At 48.5% G+C, this 24,896-nt stretch overlaps 1 protein-coding gene across 1 annotated transcript; it reads right to left on the bottom strand.

The window, feature by feature from the left end:
- Window positions 1-1,747: 1,747 nt before the first annotated feature.
- On the bottom strand, window positions 1,748-22,848 carry LOC142587489 (arylsulfatase I-like). Its single transcript, XM_075698542.1, has 3 exons — window positions 22,779-22,848; window positions 4,296-4,626; window positions 1,748-2,781 (listed from the first exon to the last, which is right to left on the bottom strand). Exons 2-3 carry the CDS (start codon window positions 4,518-4,520, stop codon window positions 2,614-2,616), a joined length of 393 nt encoding a protein of 130 aa, XP_075554657.1. The 5' UTR covers window positions 4,521-4,626; window positions 22,779-22,848; the 3' UTR covers window positions 1,748-2,613.
- Between the last annotated feature and the right edge of the window lie 2,048 nt (window positions 22,849-24,896).

Here is a 24,896-nt window from a genome sequence, read left to right as displayed (position 1 = left end):
TATGTGCAGCGCTTCTTTACAAGTGCAAGCTTCTGGCAAGATCTGAGCAGCGCGTCCTCGAAATTGAGCTGACTCTGCAGAAAGATTTGGATTCTGGCTGCCGCTTGTTTGGTAAATTAATAAACGCTCGTGGATCGCTTCGCGGCTCACAGTTACTTATACAGCAAGCGCGTGGCTGCTTCGGTCTTCTTGTGCAACAGTGATTTCCAGTCCGGAACAGTTTACGTTCTTGAATCTGTTGTGCTTCAACCGAGGAAGTACAGTTAGGACACTTGAGTTATAACTTTGTCGGTCAGGATTCATATCAATATTAGTTAATAAAGCCTTGGAAATGGTTTTTAGCAGGCTTTTTTGATTTCCACGAGGTGGAAGTTTTTGTTCCGTCACAAAAAACAATAATCCGAGGACACCTAAGCATTTTTGATGACTTGTGAATGCGAAAGCATTAATGTCCAATTGAACGCCGCTGAGGGTTCTTTCAATTTATGAACGCCTTGCAGGCAAGCGAGCGCGTTGAGATGCTTGGCGCGTTTTCATTTGCACTGGCGAGAGGTTGCGCGGTCGAGCAACGCGCGGGTAACGCAGGCTCCCGAGAACGAGACTGTCGTAGCGTTGCGGCGATGCTCTCGCGCGATAGCGCGGCAGCAGCCCGAGTTGTGCTTTGCAAGCCGCTCTGCAACTTTCTAATTGGAATTTTTTTTCCCTAGCTTCGTTGCTTCAGGAGTTGGTTAATTAATCTTCGCTAATTATCTAATTAGGCAAAATAAAAAATAGTAGCGTGACACAGGCCACTGCCTGGTAGATCTAATGCCGTCAAAACTGGATGTCATGTCAAATGCAAAGCTTGTCAATCAGAAAGAAAGAAATGCAGTCGTATCTAGTGCAGCAAGACAATCACAGTACTGTAACCGACATAGAGTATGTTACCAGACGCACCGCGTTAGAGAGTGTGCTAGTGCTCGCTGGATGAGCTAAGTGCAACACCAGAGCACTGCGCATCGTTCGAAAAAGGAATCGAAACGTGGTGACATTGGCCAACTAATAAGTTGATTTGCCTAGATCAAGACGACAAATTTCTAAGCAGCCCGAGGCAAGGAATGCTTACTGAACGACCTGTAACTACTGTGTAGAAGTGATTTTCTCCAGGCGTTTTATAGTGAACTGGGTTGTCGTCAGCGCAGCCACCGGGGTTCTCCCGCAGCAGTTGCATTGGCCTTTGTAAATGTAGAGCGCAACTGTTCTCTTTTACAGTATTCTAACAAAACAAGTATTTGGCAACTTCGAATAGTTGAGACTTGAATCGAATGCGAATGTAGTAGTGAATACTATTACTATATATCATATAATATATATAGTATATAATATATATAGTATATAATATATATAGTATATAATATATATAGTATATAATATATATAGTATATAGTATATATATATATATATATATATATATATATATATATATATATATATATATATAGAATAGCGAATACTATTCCATTCCTATTCGAAATTTTGAATATTCGCCTCAATAAAAACATATATTCAAGTGTTTGACTTACGATCGAGAAGATACTTTTTTGGAAATAAAGAAAAATCCTAACATTCAACTGTGCAAATATTACTTGACGGTCTTAGTGGAATTTTATTGTGCAAACAATGAAATAGAGTTCCAGAACAACAAGCTCTTAACAACAGGTTAATGGGACAGCGTTACTGTAAAGTTTATTGTTAAGTAACACTTGTGATGTGAAGCGGTTGCAAGAAGGCGTTCAGGGACTCGGTGGCAAACAATACGTTCTTTTTTTCATTCGAAAGCTTGCCTTTAGGTACGGCACAGCAGCATATTCATACGCGTAAGCACCCTAAATTTATTATTTTTTTTCATGCGTGAAGTCTATAACAGGAGAACGTAGAACGGTCTATGTGTTCCCCCGTGTTCGAGATCGGGAAGGCGCAAGGCCAGAGCGCGGAGGTGGCGTAGACGGGTCCGAAAAAAAAAAAAATTCGGGGCAAGTTCAGAGCACTCGTGTTAGGTTCGCGATTTCGGTAGTGGTGCTGCCGAACGGGCCCGAAGAACCACGCGGACTGCGGTACATACGAGACCAGAGGGCGGTCACAGTCGGCGCAATTGCAAGCCCGGCACGCAACCTCTACAACTCGAGCATACGGGTGAGAATTTTCCCGTCGCTTTTTGTGAGAGTCGAGGCATCTGATAGTATCAAAGAACAGGTATATACGTTCAAGAAGGCGGAACGGTGTTTCTAAGTTTCTTTTTTTTTTGCCAGTTCATAAATTGTTGACAAGCAACGAAAAACTGATCTGTGGTTTCACCCTTCTCACAAACATAGCAATTTGGTCAGTGTTGCCAGACCTGTTCGGTGTAAACAACAATTTGGAGATCATGCTCGACAACGTTACCTAGCGACGGCGACTTCAAGGATACCGGGGAGAGGGGGGGAACGCTCGTGTTGTGCGTGGGAGGTTTTCCTTACTATTATAAACACTGGACATCATGAGGTAGAGCTAACTATGACAGTAATGAGAGCTTAGCGCGTAGTGCCACACGGTGACTTAATCGTGTCTGAACTTTTTTGTGCGATGACAGTGTTTTCAGCAGGGGCATTCTTGGCGCGGCGATGGTTCCACGTCTAACCAGGGAGACCAGGTGCAGTTGTGGTATTCCGGGTAACCACGCTCGTCCGCTTCGTTATTCGCTGGGCGAGGAGATAATAAGGTCGCACGGTACGTTGTCAGTCTACCAAGTAAATCGTCGCGCACCTGTAAAGGAAGAAAGTTAACGGTGTATTGTATGCAAATTTCCTCGTACGAAAACCTCCCCACATGCCCGTGCTGTGTGCTTTATTATTGCCAGCTTTCTCGCGAAGTGGGATTCTTTTACGGCCCTTTGTAAACTATACTCATTGCTTTCTTGTATTTTGCCCCCACCGTCAGGTCCTTGACTTTGCCCTTGTAATTGGCAAGTGTCGTTGCGTAAAATTAACAATTACGAGAGCACGAGAACGAGAACAATGACCAAGAAAAACACCAACAAAAAAAGAAAACGCGAAAAGTACTTTACACGTGCTACAGTCAATACACTGACCGCCTCAAAAAAGTGTGCAGGTTGACGATGCACAAAAAGTGCCGCTTGGTAAAAATTACTCGTCCGAGGTCGCACGCTTCATGGCCGAGCCAGATACCAGAATATTGTAGCCTCACGTTAACACGTGTTTAAGAGTTCAATGTACGTCTTGATGACAGCACCATATAGCTGACACGGATGTCGCTCGTACTCTTCTTTCCATTTTCCTATTTGTACATTCCACTTAAAGAAAGAAACATTTGAATTTCCCCATCCTTTCCTTGGCTACCGCGTTCCCTAACTTCATGTGTTGGCTTCGTTTCTTTTGCGGAATGTGCGCTATTAAAATAGGAGCACTACGCCGAGTAACGCAGCGTAGAGGGCACTTGGCACCGTACCTCGCCTCAACTGCTAGCCTCGTGGTGAGTTAGAACTGCAGAATTTGTTTTTATTCTGCCTTGATGCGAGGTTAACTGACACACGCCACTGTTCAAACATTTCAACAGATGGCAGTGCGCTGTGTTGGACGGGTAGTTGTGTCACGTGGCGCCGTTTGGTGCCCTGATGCCCGGCATGACGACAGGAAATCGCAGCTGCTGCAATGAACCCGACGTTGATCGGCGCGCGTTGTTAGCGAAGCTCGGTGTGCTGATGGTGCGTTTAACGTGCGAAGTTGCAGGAACGGGTCTGTGCAGTGGCAATTTGTTTTTCTTCTTAAGGCTTGAGAACTCTAAGCAACATATCGCGCAGGTTGTATTCCTGATTGTGCCGTAACATACCGCCCTACTCACCAGATCGGTCGTCTGGTCGCTCGCTACGTCGCTTACTCGTACGCTCATTAACTGGAGTGGCAACCGACCGGCCAACTTAACCGGACCGGGCTAGACCGAACCGACCGACCAACTCACACGCCTCCTCACTCACTCGCCCACTCACTCACTCACTCACTCACTCACTCACTCACTCACTCACTCACTCACTCACTCACTCACTCACTCACTCACTCACTCACTGAACCACCTACCCACCCACTCACTCACCCACTCGTTCACTTACTCACCCAGTCACTCGTTCACTCACTCACTCACTCACTCACTCACTCACTCACTCACTCACTCACTCACTCACTCACTCACTCACTCACTCACTCACTCACTCACTCACTCACTCACTCACTCACTCACTCGCTCACTGCGCCTGACTCTCTCACCTCTGGTAAGGATGATGCCAGATTGTTAATCTCACACGGGTCGCTGAAGATGTCGAACACGAAAACGGTAGCACAGGGGTCAAAGTCGTCCGCCGCGAGGTCGTCTGCCCCGTCGGCGCTGCACGTGACGGTTGCCTCACGGCGCCAGTCGTCCCTCGGGGCAGAGTGGGACCCCGAGTCGGCGGACGCCTCCTGCAGAGCTTTCCAGGCCTCGGACGATTCCATGAGGGCGTCCAGGTCGAGCTCTTCGGGAGGTTCTCCTTCCGGCAGGGGAATTCGACTGTCGAGAAGCGCGTCGCAGTATCCCTCGGAGCGGTTTACCAGTTTGTACCTGGGAGTACAGGCAGTTTTGTACAGAGGTTGTATACCCACCTCCCGCACACGTTCTGCGCTGTTTGCGGTACCACGAACCGGAGAAAAAAAAAGAATTCGGGATAGGCCTCGAGCCCGTTAAAGGAAAAATGCCATGAAGTCTTTCTTCTACGGCCGCCATATAACTGAGGTGACGCAGAGAGCAGACTCTAGAATGGCGACGTTGTCAACACAGCGGTCAAGAAAACCGCGACGCATTCTACGGGAGGCGAAGAACGGGGGGCATGTCCAGAAAAATTTCTTCGCCGACGGTCAAGTGAGAGTACTCTGTACATAGAATACTTTAACCCAAATCATCTCTTTATTGTACTTTTTTGTAGTTCAACAAAAAATAATTGTGTACATTATTAAGGGAGTAACCTTTACTGACCACACGACTGCAGCTTTCATGTATATAGCACGAACGACTCAAATGCTGGCGTGTTATTGCCACAGATCCTGCACCGCACAGATGATCACGCCACGTAGAACATCTCAGATCTGACCACTGACAAGACACCTGGCGCCAAGACACCCGCCACAATGCGCCGCATCCAACTATCACCCTACGAGTCCACATGGTCATGCTCTGAGAGGCTTCACTCGCCCTGATTGCAGCTGTACTTTATTGAGGAACTAAAACCAGTTGGCTCGCGTATACGACGTCTACCTGCGTGTACTTGCGTAGTTGGTGAAGCTACACACAAAAGTTAATTGAGGACAGTAAAAAGAACAAATTCAAAGCAGCAAGACAGACGTGTCACTTATACACGTCTTCACATTCTTTCTAATATGGCACGCTTCCAATATCTCTCTCGCAAGAACATACCCGCTCTTTCCGATAATCCGAATGCTAGATAGTGATGGCTCACAGGAACACTGATAGTAATAGCTCTCTGAATCTGCGTTCCGTTCATCTGCGCGCTGTTTTCCCATCCACTTTCTTGGGTATTTATGTGTCCTAGGAAACGGCGCCGCGGTAGCTCAATTGGTAGAGCACTGCAAGCGAAATGCGAAGGTTGTGGGTTCGGTTCCCACCTGCGGCAAGTTTTTTTTTCATCCACTTCAATTTCCATTAATTTATCGTTTCTTTATTTCATTTATTAAGCAAAAGTAATTCCCCCAAGTTGTCCTTGGTGTCAGTGTTTGTTGGCTTCTTATGATATGACTAATAATAATCGGGCCCCTCGGTTAACCGCCTTTCTTCTCGTTATTACATCGAATCCGGCAACATTGATGCCTTCAGGTGGCATATGTGGGTTTATTGACCAGTTGCCTTCACCCAAAAAGATCACGTTCTCGTGACGCCTGCGGCAAAAACGACATTCTACGTCCGCCGCCAAGGTCTATGAGTGGTGGCGCTGGCTAACACTCCCAGGGTTCTACTTGTACACATAAATAGCCAAGAAAGTGGATGGGGAAACGCCGCCGCGGTAGCTCAATTGGTAGAGCATCGCACGCGAAATGCGAAGGTTGTGGGTTCGGCTCCCACCTGCGGCAAGTTGTTTTTTCGTGCACTTTAATTTCCACTAATTGATCGTTTCTTTATTTCCTTTATTCAGCACAAGTAATTTCCCCTATGTTGTCCTTGGTGTCAGTGGTTGTTGGCTTCTCATGATATGACTATATATATATTGTTACGGTTAATGTTAAACCGGCTTTATTCAAGGGGCGAAATGGATGGTAAAGTCAAGATGGCGTCCTGAGGCTGCACCAGCTCACTTCTTCTTCCTCTTCTTCTCGCCCGGCTCATGCCGTAGCAATCCCCGGTTGCCAGACGAAGCCTGCTGGGCAAGTCCAAATCACTCGGAAAGCGTAGGGTGAAACCGCTTAAGACGGGCAACATGTACTAACTGGGTCCGGCTAGACCGACGACCAGTCGACGTCAAGCGTGCCACTACGTTCGTCAAGTCACTCAAGCGATCTACAATGACGAATGGGCCCGTGTACTGAGGTAAAAACTTTTCGCATAAGCCACGTTTACGTTGAGGAGTCCACAACCACACAAAGTCTCCTTTGGCGTACGAGACAGACTGGTGTCGGCTGTCATAGCGCTCTTTCGATCGGTCTTGCGATGCCACAGTACGAAGACGAGCGATACGCCGGGCTTCTTCGGCAAGACAAAGCGTCTTGGCAACAGAGTACTCGCTGTGAAAGTCAAACGGTAGTATAGTGTCAATGCAGCTTAGCGGTGAACGTGCGTAAAGGAGATAAAAAGGACTGTAATCGGTCGTCTCATGCTTTGCAGTATTATAGGCATAGGTGATGAAGGGGAGTACGTCATCCCAGTCCTTGTGATCGGAAGATACGTACATGGCCAGCATGTTAATTAGAGTTCTGTTCGTACGTTCTACAAGCCCATTTGTCTGAGGGTGATAAGGCGTTGAATGACGGAACTGCGAACTGCAGAGACGAAGCAGTTCTTCTACGGCGTCCGCAACGAACTGACGACCGCGATCGCTAATGATCACACGGGGGGGACCATGTCGAAGAATAATGAATCGAAGCAAAAACGTTGCAACGGACGCAGCTGTTGAAGATGGCACGGCCGCCGTTTCCGCGTAACGGGTCAGATGGTCGACACATACGATCACCCATCGGTTGTCGTTAGATGATCGGGGAAATGGGCCCAGAAGATCGATACCCACTTGTTCAAATGGCAGGAGAGGCGGCGGCAGAGGTTGGAGAAGACCTGGCGGAGCGGTCGTAGGGCGCTTGTAGCGTTGACATTGTTCGCAACTGGCGACGTAGTGCTTGACCGTGTCCCGCATTCTGGGCCAGTAAAAACGCTCCTGTGTCCGGTTCAAAGTTCTTATGAATCCTAGATGACCAGAGGTCACATCGTTGTGCATGGCTCTCAGTATGTCCGTTCGCAGACTCTGCGGCACCACCAGAAGGAAGCGTGCGCCTTTAACCGAATAATTGGTCTTGTAAAGCAGGCCGTCACGGACACAAAATCGACCGGTGGCTCCAGGACGCGATGCGGCCACAAATAGAGGTTCCAAACCAATATCATTTTCCTGCTCTGCTTTGAAAGTCATCGAGTCTGGGAATGTAGAAGAAATGGGAGCAAAACAGTCATCAAAATTGTCTTCGTCACACTCCGTCGTCGTCAGAGGAAGGCGGGAGAGACAGTCCGCATCTGCGTGGCGACGCCCGGACTTGTAGGAAATAACGAAGTCGTACTCCTGCAGTCGAAGAGCCCAACGTGCCAGTCGTCCACTCGGGTCACGGAGATTCACCAACCAGCACAACGCGTGGTGGTCAGTAATGATAGTGAACGGGCGTCCGTAGATATAAGGTCGAAATTTGTGGACAGCGAAAACAGCTGCCAAGCATTCTTGTTCGGTCACAGTGTAATTGCGTTCCGCCTTAGTCAAAGAGCGACTAGCATAAGCCACAACGTGTTCAGCTCCTTGATGACGTTGCACAAGTACGGCGCCGATGCCGATGCCACTGGCATCAGCGTGCACTTCCGTAGGTGCGCATGCATCGAAGTGACGCAATATGGGCCCTGATGTTAGTAGAAATTTTAGCTGACGGAACGCGTCGTCGCAAGCCGATGTCCAGTTGAAAGGGACGGCTTTTTGGAGAAGACATGTTAGGGGGTACACCACGTCGGCGAATCTTGGGACGAAGCGCCGAAAATGCGAGCACAGGCCCAAGAAACTCCTCAACTCCCGCACTGACTTCGGTGCTTCGAAGGAGCTGACTGCCTCAATCTTCCGTGGATCTGGCCTCACACCGTTTTTGTCGACCAGATGCCCAAGTACTAACGTCTCGGTTTCTCCAAAACGACATTTCTTGGAATTTAGGATCAAGCCGGCTTGTTTGACACAATCCAGAACAAGATTGAGACGGCTGTTATGTTCACTCAATGTGCTGCCAAAAATCACCACATCATCGAGGTAGCACAAACAAATTTCCCATTTAAGTCCTCGGAGGATAGTATCCATGAATCGTTCGAATGTTGCTGGCGCGTTACAAAGGCCGAACGGCATAACGTTAAATTCATAAAGACCGTCTGGTGTCACGAAGGCCGTTTTCTCCTTATCGTCTGGGTGCATGGGTATCTGCCAATACCCCGATCGCAAATCCAGTGATGAAAAGTAGGCAGCGGAATGTAGACAGTCGATGACATCATCAATTCTAGGAAGCGGATACACATCCTTTTTGGTGACCGCATTCAGTTTCCTGTAATCAACGCAAAACCGCCACGATCCATCCTTCTTCTTTACTAAGATTACTGGTGCTGCCCACGGACTAGAAGACTCTTGGACAACACTTTTCCGCAGCATGTCTTTCACCTGTTCAGCAATAACTGTCCTCTCTGCTGAAGAAACGCGGTAAGGCTTTTGCCTAATGGGGTGCGCAGATCCGGTGTCAATTCTGTGGCGAGCACGAGAACGCGGGAGTGAAGCCTGCTTGTCGCCTTGTGTGAAATCGAACACAGAAAGATGTGCCCACAAAACTTGTGCGAGCGCGCGGCGCTCATGTGAGGGCAGTGCCTTGTTGATCATTCGTAGGATCTGCTCTTCAGAAATGCTTCTTTGGGGATCGCTAGTATGAGACTGCTCCTCCTCGCTTAGAACTGTAATGGAGCTGTAAGTAATCTCGTCAAATTCAGCAAGCTTCATATCACGCGGGAGAACGGCAGGGACGCAAGAACAATTGAAAGCCCACAAATTGGAGGCGCCATTCACTACTCTCACGACAGAGCGTGGTACAAGTACATCTTTCTTTGCGCAGCTCGACGTAAGTGGCTGGACTTGCGCGTCAAACGATGAAAGGTCGGCAGCAGCGAAATTGACAGGGATACGTGACAGCGACCAAGGCGGTAGCAGCAAATCGTTCGAAACAACACAATAGTTTTTCACTGGTAAGGATGTGTCGGCAAGGGTGGCGAGAAGCGCGCTATTCAAAGTAATTTCGCCTGTGCCACAGTTAACGGATGCACCACAATCCTGAAGAAAGTCAATCCCGAGAATCACATCATGAGTGCATCGCGGTAGTACGAGAAATTCTGTTTTAAGATCTTCTCCTCCGAATAAAACACTTGCAACACAAATACCAAGGGGAACTAGGCACTCTCCGCTGACACCACGAAACGTCACACCATCATTCCACGGGAACATAACTTTCCTACCCAGCCTCTCTTTGAAAGTCACACTCATGACGGAAACGGTAGCACCAGTATCCACTAATGCTGTTGCAGGTATACTATCAATTAACACACGCACTTTGTTCTTCACCATCATGATAGGCAGAGGAGTATTTCGCAGATACACAGACTGTCCGGCGACCTTACCTCCATCGGCCGCGCCGGCTAGTTTCCCGACGGCGGTGGAGACGTAGCACGTCGCCGTGGTGACGGTGAACGGCGTTGGCGACTGGTTGGGGGCGTCAGGCTGCGGTCAGAAGCTGGCGAGCCACTCCTTCTACTATACTGACGGAAGGTATACCGAGGTGGCGCGCCTGTGGTGTTTGCAGGGTCTATCGGCCAACGGTCGTCATAACTATCACGTCCAAAATTAGGCCAAGTTGGTGGTGGGCCATATGTTGTTGTCTGTCGGCGCCGGCGACAAAAACGAGCAATGTGTCCTGAGGCGCCACAGCTGTAACATACAGGAGATGCGCGGCCGACGTTGTATGCCTCGGAGTCAACCCTGGGACGCTGCGAATAATAAACGCGATCTTCCGAATTCCGATTCGTGGTGGTAGCTCGACGAGTTCGTTGATCGTGCGTCATGTCGTCGGGAAAGGTACGTCGGTGCTGTCGCAGCTGATCACCTCGACAGTCTGCAACGCCTGGCATGACAGACAATGCTGACACAGCAGATGCATGTTCTTGAGGTTGGTTGGAAGCGCAACCAAGCTGTTCGACATCCGCCCCTTTGGTGTGTCGTTCAAGTTCTTCGCGGACAATTTGCCTTATAGTTGCCGCAAGGTCAAATTGAAAGCTGTAGTTGTCGTTTTCGTCAACGCTTGCCACCGTTGTGACATTTGCTAGCCTGCCAAACTTTGGCGTGATACGGCGCAGCTTCAAGGCCTCAAATGTGCGGCAATGCTTGATGAGGTCGGCGACCGAGGCGAGGCTCTCCTTTCCGATTAAATAATTGTAAACATCCTCGGCTATGCCTTTGAGAAGGTGTCCAACCTTGTCCTCTTCGGACATTCGAGGATTGACAGTCTTGCAAAGCTTCAGGATCGCCTCTATGTACGTAGTACAGGTCTCACCTGGGACTTGAGCGCGCTGAAGCAATGTCTGCTCCGCCCGCTTCCGTTTCGTGGTGGAATCGCCAAAGCACTCTGTGAGGTGAGTAACGAAGCTGTCCCACGTTGTGAACGTATCTTCATGGTTCTCGAACCACACTAGCGCCGTGTCTGTGAGGAACAGAACCACATTGTCGAGCTGAGTCGTGGAGTTCCAGCCGTTGTACTTGCTCACACGCTTGTAGTGGGTGAGCCATTCCTCCACGTCTTCGCCGAATTTTCCAGAGAAAGGGCGGGGCTCCATCTGATGCATCCAGGCGCCGGTTGTTCGCACTGGAGCTGCCAGAGAAGGCTGTTCGTCGCTGCTGTGGGACATCGGGATCTCAAGCGGTGTTGGAGGCAGTCGAGCGAGGCGTCGGCTCCGGCGTGGCACTTGCTGCAGCAGCTCCGTCGTCTTGGTCGAAGTGCCCCGCACCTCCACCACAAAACTGTTACGGTTAATGTTAAACCGGCTTTATTCAAGGGACGAAATGGATGGTAAAGTCAAGATGGCGTCCTGAGGCTACACCAGCTCACTTCTTCTTCCTCTTCTTCTCGCCCGGCTCATGCCGTAGCAATATATATATATATATATATATATATATATATATATATATATATATATATATATATTGTTCTGTCACAACCAAGAATGGAGCCAGTCAGAAGAAGACGATTTGACGTGTAGAGGTGAAATCGGTCTTAACAGCCATCTTGTTTATGCATCGTTGTCTCTCTTGCAAATATCGTAAATACATCTTTATATGTGACTTCTTCAACGTAACAAATTGGTGGAGGTGCGGGGTACCCAGGAGAAACAACGGAGCTCTGCAGTGGTCATCTCGAACTGCACAACGTAACGGACGAAAAAGGACCCGATATGGCGCAGCCCTCATCACCGCCTACAACCCCGATGGTTGTGGTGGCTCAGCCGCGGGATCCAGGAACGTTCTGCGGCACCGACCACCTCGACGTAAAAGACTGGATCGCCACGTATTAGCGTGTAAGTGCCCACAACAAATGGGATTCGACGATCATGTTGGCTAACTTGGTCCTCTACCTACAATTCACGGTCAAGGTGTGGTATGACAACCATGAGGAAGAGCTTAAAGACTGGGACACTTCCAAAGAGAAGCTGAGGGACTTGTGCGGCCGTCCTACAGGGCGGAAGAGCACCGCTAAGAAAGAACTAGCGACCCACGCCCAGACGTCCACAGAATCGTACGTCTCTTGCATCCACGACGTGCTGGCTCTGTACCGTAAGGCCGACAGGCATATGGCTGAGTTAGTCAAGGTTGGGCATCTGCTGAAAGGGATCGCTGACGATGTTTTCAACCTGCTCATGTGCAAAAATTGTGAAACAGTACAAGACATCATAAAATGTGTCAATGCTTTGAGCCGGCCAAGAGTCACCGCATTGCAACGCCGTTCGCACGTCTGCCGAACACAGCTGCGAAATCCTCTTGTGAACACATGTTAGGAGAACAGCGACCATCATCGTCAGATGACCTGACGTGGACATACGTGCGGCGAGACTTTGAAGCCATGGCTCCTGCAGCGCTTTTTTCCCGCCCCACTGAGCCGAACAATCTGCATACAGCAACATTTGTGCAGGCAAAGTACAGGTCCGCCGAAGAACTAGCTAATCTTCGAGTCCATTCCGTATGTACCGTTGCCGCTTCACAGCTGCCTCATCCTCCAGGTCCACCGACTGGTCCGCGGTGTCCTGCACGCTACTGACATCCAGCCGAGTGGCGAACCGCAGACGATCGGCGAATCTATTTTGCCTGCCGGTGTATCGGTCACGATGGTCACCATTGTAACAACCGTACTGTACCCTCCCCTCTGCGGCCGCCATTCACCAGTTATCACCTCGAATAGAGCGAGCGTCGTTAACAGCCTCTGTTGGCCCCGCAACAGCCAAACAATGACGCTCGTGCTCCTTGAAACAGTCCCTCGTCGTCATTCTGACATCACCGGTCTTGTTTGCCACTAGCTCGTCGACCATTGTCCCCGATGCAGCCCCTACGCCCAGGTACGGAAAACTTAGCGATGCAGCTTCCGGAGGTGACGCTGCAGTGGCGACTCGACCGCAAAACCCTCTGACATAGGCGGTGACTACGGGGGGGCTCCAGGGCCCGAGCTCCCTCCGGAGTTTTCCGGGAGGGGGGACTGAGCCCCCCCCCCCCCCCCCGGCGATGCCGAAGTCTAATCTCTCGCCCTTCCATTATAAAACTAAAGTACAATTAGCAGAGGTTTGTAACTCACATCGCTTGAGGTTTCTTTTGACTTTCCTCGAGGTTTTCCCTTGAAATTTGACTGGGGCTAATAGCTTACTGCATCATTGTTGGCGCGGACGTGCACGACTTTTAATTCATACTTTCGCTTTATTTCTGCAAATCCTGACAATAGGAGGACACGCGCATTAGAAGCACTCTTAGTGGCTGCCTAATCCGTATTCTCTCACTTCAACATTGTTTTAAATTTCCACTGTAAACAGCGTGCACACACACACAATATATGTATATATAGACACAGGACAAAGTTGATTATACTTTTGAAAGAGATGGAGGTAGCGAATTAAATATTATTTTAAAGGTATGGATAGCCTGTGCCTAGTGAATGAATATGCTGTTGCACGTTCACCACGCCTTAAATTGCTTTGTGTGCTTTTTTTTGGCCGTGAAAAGAAAACCTATATACTTCAGTGACCCCTTCAGCAGTCGTTTATTAATGGTGTGCGAAATGCATGTGAATGATATGTGTCTCAATATCGCTTCTCTTTCCAGCAAGCAAAGCTAACGACTCATTAAAAGAAGCGCTTCTAATAATTTACAGTATTTGTTAGGGATGCAAACATCGTGAGTTGCATTCTGAGGCCATAAATATATACAGGGTGTCACAATTAACTGTCATGCACCAAGATTTAAAAGACAGAGCAATGTGTTACTCGAAGAAAACCTAGCGCATGCTATTTACAGTAAAGTGGAGCAGCTGCCAGTAATATTTTCGTTACTGAAATTTAATTAGGTAATTGTAATTAATTATGTAACTCGATACCTACTATCCTAATTATCAAAGTGTCAATGAGGCATTTGAAGGCACAGCCCAGGGCCATCTAACTGCTTTACACAGATGAAGCCAGTTTTCGCAGAAACGCCCAGGTGAACTTGCATAATGCACACTATTGGAGGGACTCCAACCTACACTGGGTAAAACAGTATCGGCACCAGCACCAGTGGTCGCTCAATGTGTGGTTCGGAATTTACGCTGGTGGTGTAATCGGTCCCATCTTCATCGATCACACACTGGGAGGACAGCGTTACGTGGACTAAATCCTTGAAGGAGCGGTGGATGAGTTTCTCAGCGAAGTCCCGCTGTCAGGTCTTCCACTTCTGTGGTATGAGCAAGACGGAGCGCCAGCACACAGCAGCAGCCGAGCCCGAAACTGGCTGGACGCGACTTTTCAAGCGGAATAGATTGAAAGGCACGAGCCTGTAAATTGGCCGGCTAGGTTACTTGACCTCTCTCCGCTCGATTTGTTTCTCTGGGGTTATGTGAAAGATCGTGAAAGATATGATCGAGACAGACGTCAGCTTATAAGCTCACGTCTGTCTCGATCATATAAGCACGATCTTTGCCTTGCCTTGCCTATCCTTGCCTTGAACTATAGTTCAAGGCAAGGATAACGAGCGTCTGCCGTAGAATTCCGGTGTCGGTCATCAAGAAAGCCACTCAAGATAAAATGGACACGGTACTGCGTAGCTGCAAAACAAGACATATTCGAACATGTCCTCTAGGCTGGTGTTAAACGGAGCTTACGAATTCATAGATAATAAAGGGACACTGAAATCCGATGTTTTTTTTTTTGTGTGCAAACATCTTGATTGCCAATTCGGCTCATTTAGAAGTGGTATATTTACTTTCTTGAACGAATTGGATTTGCCTTTTCTCTGTACCTTGGCCGCTTCCCAGTCTGTTCATTCCGCTTTTATTTTTTGACACGAACCTGTTTTTGCAGCACGCATACACTTTGATGTAAAATAAAATGGTCACTTTAATTTGGCTTTGGTCCGAAGCAAGCTTCTGGCGCGAAATATAGCTTCGCGCGCACTATTTCGACGCGGTGCGAGTAATGCCGGGATTTTGAAACATAGGCTATTAAATTGCCTTTCGCATTTCGTGCGTGGTCAGAGTGACACTTCGGCCGCGTTATCAAGAGGCTTTTGTTATCGATGTGATCAGTCGGCCTTGAGAGAGTGATAATAAGTGTGATGTAGAAATGAGAGGAAGGAATAGCTGGGAAGCCGCGAGTCCTGCTGTTGGTGCTCCTTCCATACCATTATTAAGGTGATGCGCTGTCTATTCGGGTTTGTGACTGGCAATGCAATTGCTTTCAATCAGCTTATTTGAGGGTGCTGCTTTATCATACGGGTGGGAGCGCACTCACGTGGAATTTTTCATACTTCGTGAGGTTTCTTTGCCAGTCGGAAATAATTGTACGCAATTAGTACGTCGCTGAAAACACCACATTCATTTAATTGCCTGCAAATGCCTCATTGACATTTTGAAAATTGGGACAGTACTTCTCGTGTCTGATAGTTATTGCATTAACCGAATTAAATATCAATAACGAAATAATTACTGGCAGCTGCTCCACTGTACTGGAAACAAGCACTAGGTTTTCTTCGAGTGACGCAACTGCACTTTTTTGTAGTTCTTGGTGCATGATAATTGGGGTAACACTATATAATTTACTGAGTAACCGAAATGAGCTCAAGCCGGATTCCCTCGAAATCAGAATCAACAGCAATCATGCGCAGCCGCGCTTATACTCGGACTCACAAGAGAGAGAGAGAGAGGCTGCAGCTTCGCTGGAAAGGCGAAGCAGTATTAGTGATAGCTAAGTATGCGACAATTACACGAAGGAGGATTGCACCACCGAGATGCCTCAGGCTGTGAAATTGAACTTTCTCTTACTATGAGGTCTTGTATATACTCATATAACGCCGTCACTTCAGCTCTCAATTCTTCGAGGTCACGCGAAGTTTCTTCAAGTGCAGGAAATACATATATATGGAGTTCGGAAAGCCGTTCGCCCCCCCCCCTTCCGGAAATATGCAAAGTCTCCGCCTATACCTTGTGATAACTTTTGCCGACGACACAGAAAACTTGAGGGTGGTCTTAGTTCTTATATATATATATATATATATATATATATAGTAACGGATACGCAAGGCGCGGACAAGAAGAGAGAAGAGAAGACGAAGAGAGCGAGGAGTTTGAGAGATTACCTAATTGAAACCAATCGATTTCCATGTTAGATTGATCGCTCTCCCTCCCAACCATAGCTTTCTTTTATTTCTTATCTATTATTAATTATTATTGTTATTAATATTATTATTATTATTATCTTATACCCGGTTTTCATCTGATTATTTCCTTTTTTCTCCAAGCACAAAACGTTTATTTTTAAACTCACACGCCCAAATTGTTAACTCCCTTGTTATCATTATTATTTTTAGGCACCTAATTAAACCGCCCGATTCTTGGCCAATCTCCCACTGTGGGTGTGTGCCACGGCCACTCAGGACAACAACAACAACCGGGCTGCGCTACGATCACGCTACGATCATCGTCCAATTCTCCTGTAAATAAAACCATTTCTTCGCAACTCTTCGTAACAGTTGTGGTGAAAGGTGCTGGGTAACCGATACCCGAAGACGGAGGCTGAACCACAAGTTCTTCGACGGAGCCGTCGCCTTGCTGGACTCCCACCGAATCCACCGGAGCTGAATATGTCCCACGACGCAGACGAACAACGGCCCATTCCAACTGCTGCGCCGACAATTTGTGTTCTGCAACTGAGAGATGCGCGTCCCTTCGCCAGAAGATCGGACGAAGACGTTGAGGAATGGCTCATCCATTATCACCGGGTGAGCGCCGCCAACAGGTGGAACAGCGCATCTCAGCTTTCGAACGACGTGTTCTTTCTAACGGATACTGCGTTGTTGTAGTTCGACAACCATGAGGAAACGTTCACAACATGGGGAAGATTTGTTTCGGAAATCAAAGAGCGATTCGGTGACTCCGCGACGAAAAAGAAAAGGGCAGAACAGACGCTACTGCAACGTGCGCAAGTGCCAGACGAAACCTGAACTACCTACATTGAGGCAGTAATAAAACTGTGTAGGATGGTGGACTCTGGAATGTCCGAGGAAGACAAAGTCGGGCACATCCTAAAAGGAATTGCCGAGGATGTTTACAATATTCTCATCGCAAAAGACAGCCTGGCTTCCGTCGCTGACATCATTCGGCACTGTGGCACTTTCGAGCAACTAAAGACGAGGCGCATAACGCCGAAGGTTGGCAGACTAGCCAATGTGACGACAGTTGCAAGCGTGGACAGGAACCAGCCCCTTGATCTTGCTCAACGATCCGACAAATAGTTCGGGAAGAACTCAGCCTGCATGCGCAAGTGACACATCCAGGCACTCATAGCTTCCGCCTACCACCAGATTTTGAGCCAAACGTGGTATCCTTCTCCCCGTATCCTGCGGCGAGAGGCACTGAGGATTACGAACTCGCGCCCCGACAGCAGCCACGTCCCTACGACAGAGGCCCTAGTTATGACGCTCGGCCACAGCGAGAGCAGCCGCGTTTTACCCCCGAGGCCCTGCGACTACTGTCAGGCCACGACAAGAACAGCACCGACCCTACTACCACGACGCGACTTATGAAAGATATAACAGATTTCAGCAAGCAGCAGAGACACGTTGTCCACATAACCACGAACTTTCTCGCCGCCTGCAGCCGTCTACCATTCCTTTCGAGGAAGACGCTGTGAACCGCGACCCTCCCGTGTGCTACAACTGCGGTTCCACTGGCCATATAGCTGGGTATTGTCGCCAAGCCCGTCAACCACGTTGGACACCATCGATGTTCTCGCCACCCAGAACCCGTCCTTCATATGACTTGCGGACGACCGATTTGCTTCCAAGGGACCACTTCTCACACGAGACCAGACGCAGCAATTCGCCAGAATCTGAGCGAAGTTTGACGCCACCAAATAACCGCCACCGTCGCTCTCCGTCCCCTCAGCGCCGTTCTTCCTCACCGCCCCCGGGAAACTAGCATCCGCGGCCAGTGGATGTGTGGTCGCCAGACGGTCTTTGCAAGAAATACCTCTGCCTGTTGTGATGTACAAAAACAAAGTGAATGTCTCGATTGACGGAACAGCGAGCATGGCGTTAGTTGATACTGGGGCGACTGTGTCTGTGATGAGTCTCGCTTTCAAAAACCGTCTAGGCCACAAAGTTATGTTTTCTTGGAACGACGGTATTACCTTTCGTGGAGTAGGCGGCGAGTGGCCTCATCCCCTTGGTGTTTGTGCTGCGAGTGTTTTGTTGACTGGGAAAGTGTTTGTGTCGGAATTCCTTGTTCTTTCTCGTTGTTCGCACGATGTTATTCTTGGTATCGATTTTCTTGAACAGTGCGGCGCTTCCTTGGACTGTGGGTGTGGTGAAATATCATTGAACAAGTTATTTATATCAGCACATTCCGAACAAAGCTCGCGTGGTGAAGACGGGGACACTAGGGGACACAGACACACTCAGTGTTCTTGATGAACTGATTACACCATCGTGGTGCCTGACGCCCGTTCGTGTTTCGGCAACTACTGTTGATGCTGATTGTGTTGAACTTGTAGTTAGGCCTCTTCGCATAAACTGTGCTAAAAAGATATACTTGTGCCATGCTCTGTCGTGTGCATGACGAAAGGAGTCACCACATTGTGGGCGCTGAACTGTTCCGCCACACCGGTTGTCCTTCCTCGCGGTATGAAAATCGCCCTCTTCGATAAAGCCGCATGTAGCTCAATAGCGGCACTAACTGCGGACGTCTCTACAGCTTGCTCTCCTTGCCATAATCGCCATTCTGAAGAGCTAATGCTTGGCGTGATCAGCAAGGCTCTCGGCGCATCGGAACGGCAAGCACTAGTACAGGTCCTTGCCAGGCATGAGGCTGCATTCGACTTCACGCATGGGGATGCACCGCTTCATTTGCCGTCGTCCCGCGCTCGTCACAGAATAGATACCGGCTCCGCACGCCCCATCCGCCAGAAGCCCTACCGAGTGTCATCGTCCGAGCGCAAAGTTATTGCAGAGCAAGCCAAGGAGATGATGAACAAAGGTGTCGTTCAAGAGTCGTCTAGTCCATGGGCAGCCCCAGTAATCCTGGTCCGAAAAAAAGATGGGTCCTGGAGATTCTGCGTAGATTACAGACATCTAAACGCAATGACGAAGAAGGATGTCTATCCACTACCGCGAATCGATGACGTCATTGATTGCTTACTCGCTGCTTCTCACTTCTCAACACTTGATTTGCGATCGGGGTATTGGCAAATACCTATTGACCCTGCACAAGGAAAAGACTGCTTTCGGGACTCCAGATGGCCTATTCGAATTTAGTGTTATGCCGTTTGGCCTTGCAATGCTCCTGCCACCTTCGAAAGATTCATGGACACAGTACTACGTGGTCTAAAGTAATAGATATGTATGTGTTACCTCGGTGATGTTGTAATCTTTGGCCGCACGTTTGAAGAACATAACAAACGGCTCAGCCTCGTTCTCGACTACATTGAGAAAGCTGCACAGGTCCTAAACTCAAAGAAGTGTCGGTTCGGCGAACGTCAAACACTGGTCCTGGGACACTTAGTCGACAAGGATGGCGTCAGACCCGATCCTCGTAAGATTGAAGCGGTGAGTTCCTTCAAACCACCGCAGTCAGCACGAGAACTCCGCTCATTCATTGACCTATGTTCGCATTTTCGTTGTTTTGTTCCCCGGTTTGCCGACATCGTTTACCCATTGACAAGTATGTTGCGACAAAATGCATCCTTCAATTGGACACCAGAGTGTGATGCATCATTCCCTCAACTGAAGTTTATACTAACGTCAGCACCTCTCTTGCGTCACTTCGATCCATCTTGCCCGACTGAAGTTCACACTGATGCGAGTGGAATCGGGATAGGAGCGGTGCTTGTACAACGTCACAGCGGCGCAGAACATGTTGTCACATATGCCAGCCGTTGCCTGAGCAAATCTGAACGCAATTATACGGGTACGCAACAGGAATGCCTGGCAGCCGTTTTCGCCACACAAAAGTTTCGGTGTTATCTTTACGGTAGACGATTCAAGGTTATCACCGACCATCATTCTTTATGCTGGCTGGTCGGTTTGCGTGATCCCTCTTGTCGCCTCGCACGTTGGGCGCTGCGCCTCCAGGAATACGACTTTGTGGCATCGTACAAGAGTGGCCGTCGTCACGCTGACGCAGACTGCCTCTCTCGGATTCCTCTTGCGGCTACCGACTGCGATGCTGAGAATTTTGACTACTGTGTCGCTTCTGTAACTTCTACGTTCCCTGACGCGGCACACTTTCAGCGAGAACCACGGAATGATCTTACCCTCGATCCGCTTTTCGTCGCCGCCCGTACTTCTAAAGGCAGCGGTCGCTTTACTGTCCGTGATAAATTACTCTACAAAACTAATTATTCCGGGCATGGAGCGCGTTTTCTGCTTGTCCCCGAGAGTCACCGCTTCGACGTTTGACGCGCTATGCATGACGATGTGACATCCGGCCATTTCGGCTTCGTACGAACGCTGCACCGCACGCAGGAGCGCTTTTACTGGCCCAAGATGTACGAAACAACCAAGCACTATGTCGCTAGTTGTGAAATATGTCAACGTCACAAGCGACCGACCACCGCAGCCCCGGGTCCCCTTCGGCCATTGACACCGCCCAGTACACCTTTCGAGCAAGTAAGCATTGACCTTTTGGGTCCATTCCCGTTATCTAACAACAACCGTTGGATAATTGTCTGCGTAGACCATCTTACACGGTATGCAGAAACTGCAGCCATACCGTCTTCCACCACTGCTTGCGTGGCGGTCTTTTTGCTGCGTTCCATGGTCCTTCATCATGGCCCACCACGTGTCATCATCAGCGACCGTGGTCGCCAGTTCACTGCTGATGCCATTGAAGAGTTACTTCGTTTGTGCACTTCACAGTTCCGTCATTCCACGCCGTATCATCCACAGACCAATGGCCTCGTTGAAAGGATGAGCAGAACGTTGACCAACATGCTTGCTATGTACGTCTCCTCCAATCATAAGAACTGGGACGGCGTGCTTCCGTTCATCACTTACGCATACAACACGGCGAAACACGAAACCGCGAACTATAGCCCATTTCATCTCCTGTATGCAAGGTTACCGCGAAGCCCTCTGGACACTTTCTTACCCTTCGTTCTGCACAGTGACGATTCTTTATCGAAGACATTGTGTCTCGCCGAAGAAGCCCGTCTAATAGCTCGTCTTCATACTTTGGCCTCGCAATGTCGCTCGAAAGAGCGATACGACGATCGTCACGTACAAGTATCGTTGGAAAAAGGCGATTTGCTCCTTCTTTGGACACCGCAACGCAAGCGTGGGTTATGCCAAAAGTTGTTGTCACAATATTCAGGCCCATTTGTAGTTGTGGACCGCCTGAGCGAACTCACTCACGTCATAGCTCGCCTCCTGTGCAATGGTCGGCGATCAAGCAGAACTCAGCTGACTCATATTGCTCGCCTGAAGCCTTTCTACCCTGCTTGTCCATCCTGACTCGCCCCACGGGCTTTGTCTGCTTGCGGGGAAATGTAACGGATACGAAAGGCGCGGACAAGAACACAGAAGAGAAGACGAAGAGAACGAGGAACTTGTGAGGCCGGGCTGCGCTACGATCACGCTACGATTATCGTCCAATTCTCCTGTAAATAAAACCATTTCTTCGCAACTCTTCGTAACAATATATATATATATATATATATATATATATATATATATATATATATTTATAGATATATATACATATATATATATATATATATATATATATATGCTCTTTTTATTTTTATTTATATTTTTATTTACTAATGCTGTTAACCCTCATAGAGGGTCATAACAGAGAGGACAATACAATTACATACATCAAATATGTACAATGTCAATGTACTATCGGCCAAAAAAGTAAACGGACCACGGCTTAGGTAGCCGGAGCGGCTGCGAGACCTCACCGGGGCGCTGCTATCTCGCTCGGCGCGCTGACGGCGAGAGTGCCCCGAGTGACGCCAGACTTCGCCCTCACTCTCACGCGGTACCTCATCACGCTTGATAAATTTCTGATGCTCCGTTCGGTTGCTCTGCTGCTGACGGTCGCGACGAAGTGGATCGTGCATCGCCGGTAGCCTAGCAAATGGCGCTGTCGCACAGTAGCGGGCGGCCGCGCGACATCAAACCGCAGAACTGAGAAGGAACGAAGACACGTTCTGATTGTTTTGCTTATATTCACCTTATCTTTCATATTAGTGCATGCCGCCGGCGTCCACCGCTGCTCGATTTTAGGCAGCATCACGCAAGTAGGCGCAATGGCGGCTACGGTGACGCGCGGTCCTTCACGTCGGTGCGATATGTTACAGAGCGGGAAGCGCTGCGCGGACGTCCGAAGCGGCGCTCGATGTCAAGGCGAGTAAGCCAAGTCATCGCGGTCGACGGGAACTTTTCATCGCACTGAGGACCCCTTCAAGCCATGGAATGCTTCCGTGAATAAATTTGCACGACTGACTAGTTCATGCGATTCATCTTCCTACTCATCTCTTCCTGAAAATGCTTTTGTAAAGTTACATAACGGACCACGCATTGTAGTAGCTAATCAAAGCAGTTTTCAGAGGCGTCGCTGGTATGAATATTAAACCAACTGCGGGAGACAATGCCGGAGAAGTAATCTCGACAGAAAAATCGTACCAGCAGTAAATCTTGACGCCTGTAACTTATCGCTTACCTTGCCGGTGAAGCAGCGCACGAACACGGACAGAGTGAAGACACACATGAAAATACGACACTCACTGCGTGTGTCGTCTGCGTTTCTTGTGTGTCTTCACTGTGTCCGTGTCAGTGCGCTGCTTCACCGGCAAGGTATGATGATTAATCACCAACTAGCCCAACTTCCCTCATTACTTAACTTATCGCGCTGGCGTGAAAGTGCGCCCGTCACCGTAGCCGCCATTGCGGCTAAATTGAGCGGCGGTCGACGCCGGTGACATGCACTAACATGAAAGATAAGGTGAATATAAGCAAAACAACGATCATAACGGGTGTTCGTTCCTTCTCAGTGCCGCGGTTTGATGCCCCGCGGCCATCCGCTACTGTGCGACAGCGCCACGTGCTAGGCTACCGGCAATGCACGGTCCCCTTCGTCGCGAACGTCAGCAGCAGAGCAACCGAACGGCGCACTAGAAATTCATCAAGCGTGACAAGGCCCCGCGTGCAGTGAGGGCGAAGTCTAGCGTCACTCGGAGCACTCTCGTCGTCAGCGCGCGTAGCGAGATAGCTAGGAGCGCCCCGGTGTGGCCCCGCAGCCGCTCCGGCCACCTAAGCCATGGTCCGTTTACTTTTTTGGCCGACAGTACGTAAAGTAGCTTAACACTTGTCAATTTACAGTGAATAAGATGCTCACTTGAATGACGTTCAGCACACTTCTGACATTTATCAAAATACGTGCAATGAACATCAAGTCGCACATATCACTCGGCACTTCGAAACTAAATTGAAAACTCCCGTAAATACGCCTCAGCAGCAGTTTTAAAGTCGGTGACATTTTTTAGGCTAACAATAGCGTTTGGCAATTGGTTCCACATTTCTGTTGCATCCGGGAAAAAAAGAGTATCGATATGTATCAGTGTTAGTACGGTACGGCTTTATGACGTAGTCGTGGTTAGTTCGCGGGTTTCTTTTGCCTGGAGCGTGTAGATATTTGAGCTTATCAATCGTTAGTTGATCCTGCATTATTTGATAAAGCATCTTCAGCATATATTTCTTTCTACGTACCTCAAGAATATCCAAGTTGAAACGCTGTAACATCAGCGTGACCGATTCCTTTCTTCGGTACGTCGAACAAATAAAACGCGCCGCCAGTCTCTGTACCCTTTCAAACCTTATCTTGAGCGTCACTTTATGGGGACTCCAAACAACGGCTGAATATTCTAGTATCGTCCTAATGAAGGTGGTGTATGCAATAAGTTTTACATTACGCGATGCATGTTCTAGTTTTTTTCTCAGAAAGTATAACTTTTGATAGACAGTCATGCAGACGTTATCTATATGTTGGTTCCATGTCAAATTTCGTGTTATTGTTACCCCTAGATACTTAAACTGGTGCGCATTCTCCAATAAATGTCCTCCAATGCTATAAAAAAAGGAATAGACAGTTTTCTTTTTGCTGATATGCGTATATGTAGATTTGGGATAATTCATTTCCATGTTCCATTTCCTACACCAATCGGACCCGCCGTGGTTGCTCAGTGGCTATGGTGTTGGGCTGCTGAGCACGAGGTCGCGGGATCGAATGCCGGCCACGGCGGCCGCATTTCGATGGGGGCGAAATGCGAAAACACCCGTGTACTTAGATTTAGGTGCACGTTAAAGAACCCCAGGAGGTCGAAATTTCCGGAGTCCTCCACTACGGCGTGCCTCATAATCAGAAAGTGGTTTTGGCACGTTAAACCCCATAATTTATATATTTACACCAATCGTCTAAACTTTGCAACCATTTCTGAATTTTAATCTGGTCATCTAGTTTAGTAATTGTGGTGTAAATTAAGCAGTCGTCTGCGAAAAGCTTAACCTGAACACCCTCTTCTGCCTTGCTACTGATGTCATTGATATAAAGGAGAAACAATAGTGATCCCAATACTTAGCCTTGGGGCACTCCTGAGAGTACAGGTAATGAATCTGATACATAACCATCCAGTTTAACTGCCTGCGTATGGTTTGTTAAATATGGTTCATTTTATTATCAATTCATTTATTCCTGCATTACGTAATTTGAAGATTAATTGGACGTGATGTACTTTATTAAAAGCTTTCGCAAAATCCACGCAAACCACATCAACCTGTTGTA

This window comes from Dermacentor variabilis, chromosome 7, assembly GCF_050947875.1.
Source record: "Dermacentor variabilis isolate Ectoservices chromosome 7, ASM5094787v1, whole genome shotgun sequence".
NCBI classification, from domain to species: Eukaryota; Metazoa; Arthropoda; class Arachnida; order Ixodida; family Ixodidae; genus Dermacentor; species Dermacentor variabilis.
Note: the sequence above shows the minus strand (reverse complement) of the source record. Positions and strands in the feature narration are given on the sequence as shown.

Excerpts from the sequence above, each read along its gene's own strand:
- LOC142587489 (XM_075698542.1), bottom strand. The coding sequence starts at position 4,520 with ATGGAATCGTCCGAGGCCTGGAAAGCTCTGCAGGAGGCGTCCGCCGAC. Across the intron at positions 2,782-4,295 it reads TGGCATCATCCTTACCAGAG|GTGCGCGACGATTTACTTGG; the intron begins GTGAGAGAGTCA and ends CTTCCTTTACAG.